General features: G+C 63.2%; 1 protein-coding gene across 1 annotated transcript; it reads right to left on the bottom strand.

Annotated features, from left to right (window-relative positions):
• Nucleotides 1-5: 5 nt before the first annotated feature.
• On the bottom strand, nucleotides 6-1,893 carry LOC108525140 (zinc finger protein 516; the record flags this gene model as incomplete). The annotated part of the gene is made up of 1 exon (XM_017866208.1): nucleotides 6-1,893. A coding segment is annotated over exon 1 (1,665 nt), but the record flags the coding sequence as incomplete, so codon positions are not given.
• Between the last annotated feature and the right edge of the window lie 530 nt (nucleotides 1,894-2,423).

Below are 2,423 nucleotides of genomic sequence, written 5' to 3'. Positions count from 1 at the left end.
CCGCATCGGGCCCGCGCCACCCGGTCCCCGTCACTGTCCCTGTCGCGGCGCGCGCGGCGATGCACGCGCGAGTGCAGCACCATCTGATGATAGGTGCGGAAGATCTTGCCGCACTCGAAGCACTCGGAGGACTTGCCCTGGCCGGTGGTGGCTGCGGCCCTGCGGTTGGGGCGCGTGGCTGAGCGGGGATCGAGGTGGCCAGCGGGCGCTGGGTCCCCAGGCCCAGTAGCGCGCTTACGCGGGGGCCCCTGCGCAGCCGGTGCATCCTGCTCGCGCTTGCGCTTCTCCTGGCTCACCAGGACGTACTCGCGCCTGTCCTTGTCAAAGGCCACGTCCCCGGCCAGCGCCTCGTCCCAGGCCCCATACTTGAGGTACTCGGCCGGCTCGGCCACCTTGCCCCGCGTGGCCAGCTGCCAGGCCTGGTAGCTGTTGACCGGGTCCAGCTCGGCCACCCGCCGTCCGGCCTGTGCGCCGGAGCACGCGTCGCCGGCCGCAGATGGCCTCAGGTTCAGGCACTGGAGGAAGAACTGCTTGGTGTCCGGGGGCCCCTCCGCCCCCTCCTCGGCCGGGGCGCGCGTGCGGCTGGCCTCGACCCTGCGGTGGATGGCGTTGTGGGCGTTCAAGCTGTCCAGGTTTGTAAACAGGTTCCCGCACTTGGCGCAGACCTCGTAAAGGCTCAGGCCGGCGACGATCACCTCCTCCTGGACCACGTTGTTGATGGTGGCGATGGGGTCCAGCTCACTCTTGGGCCTGTTCTTGCTGCCCGTCTTGGGGCCGTGCGCCTTCATGTGGTTCTTGAGGAACCAGGGCTCCTTGAACCTACGGCCGCAGATGTGGCAGCCGTGGTCGAAGGAGCCCCGGTGCTTCTTCATGTGCGCCTTCAGGAACCAGGTCTGGCTGAAGGCCTGGCCGCACACCTCGCACGGGAACTCCCCGGAGCTCAGCTCGGGCTTGCCGTTCTCCACGCAGGCCTCGCCGCCGCCCGGCCCCTGCGCGGTGATGTGGTCCCTCTCGATGTGGCTCAGCAGCGACTCCTCCCGCAGCGTCGCGTAGCTGCACAGCCTGCACTTGAAGGGCTTGTGCGCTTGGTGCACGTGCAGCTCCAGGTCCTTCTTACGCTCGAACCGGCTCTTGCAGAAGGAGCACTGGGCTCCGGCCTTCGCCTCCCCCGGGGCGCATGGGGACCCCTCCGCCCCCTTCTTGCTGCTCCGCAGCAGGACCCTGCCGCTGTCGGCCTGCGAGGCCCCGTTCAGAACCCTGGCGCCGTCGGCCTGGGAGGCCCCGTTCAGCAGCCGGTTGCAGGCCGAGGCACTCTTGGTGGGGCTGGCGCAGGCGTCCAGGCCCTCCGAGGCGCGCATCTCGCCCAGCGGTGCCTCACCCGCCTCTGGCTCGTGTCCCTGAATCAGAGTCCCCGTGCGGTGGCTCCGGATGTGAATCTTCAGGTTGCCCTTCTGGGAAGCCCGGTGGTCGCAGTAGGGACACTTGTAGGGCTTCTCGCCCGTGTGCTTGCGCATGTGCTGCGAAAGCGAGCTCTGGAAGGGGAAGCTCTTGCCACAGATGCAGCAAGTGTGGCAGGTAGCCTTGTCCCCATCCACCTCGTGGCCCCGGCCGGCCCTAGTGGGGCTGGGGCCTCGCCTCAGCTCCATCTCGGCCTCTCTGTTGCGATCCATCCGAAGGACGGGCGCGGCCGGTGGTGGCGGCACAGCTTTCTCTCGCGCGGGCTGCAGGGACCGTCCTATCTCTCCATAGTCAGAAGAGCCAAAAGACAGGCCAGCTCCCAGGAGGTGCACCTTCTACATCGGGGGCGCAGCAGCTGGCGGCCAGCACCTAAAACAGAGACGGAACATCATCAGCAAAGCTCCTGGCGAAGAGGGCACCGGCATGGCTGCGGGAACCCCCATATGCTCCCCAAAACATACCTATCCAACCCACACTAAGAAAGGGGGCACCAACAACACTTCAAACAGAGGCAAGAGTAGCCGCTTGCCTTATTAAATATCAGCATCGGTTAATTATCAATAATGAATTGTGTGAAATCATTAACATAAATAACTGTTAATGATTGTGCACCAAAATAATTATTCCCAATAAGGCATCGAATCTTGAAGGAGAGACTGTAGTACCAGAGTGTGTAGGAGTGTGAGGAATACAAGCTACTCAGCAAGACCATGTGGGAATTAGGGACAGAGGGAAGCAAGGTTTGGGAAAAGCCCAGTTCCTGGGCTGATGGAAGGTGAGCTGCACAGGTGGTGACAACAGTTGATGGCACTTCACAAACACAGTCACGTGCCACTTAGCCAACAGGATACGACCTGAGAAACGCATTGTTAGGCGATTTCATCCCTGTGCAGACATACTACAGTGGACGCACATACACCCCCAGATGGCACAGCCCACAACACACCTAGGCTATATGGTGAAGC

This window comes from Rhinopithecus bieti, unplaced genomic scaffold (assembly GCF_001698545.2).
Source record: "Rhinopithecus bieti isolate Rb0 unplaced genomic scaffold, ASM169854v2 scaffold_8907, whole genome shotgun sequence".
Taxonomy (NCBI): domain Eukaryota; kingdom Metazoa; phylum Chordata; class Mammalia; order Primates; family Cercopithecidae; genus Rhinopithecus; species Rhinopithecus bieti.
Note: the sequence above shows the minus strand (reverse complement) of the source record. Positions and strands in the feature narration are given on the sequence as shown.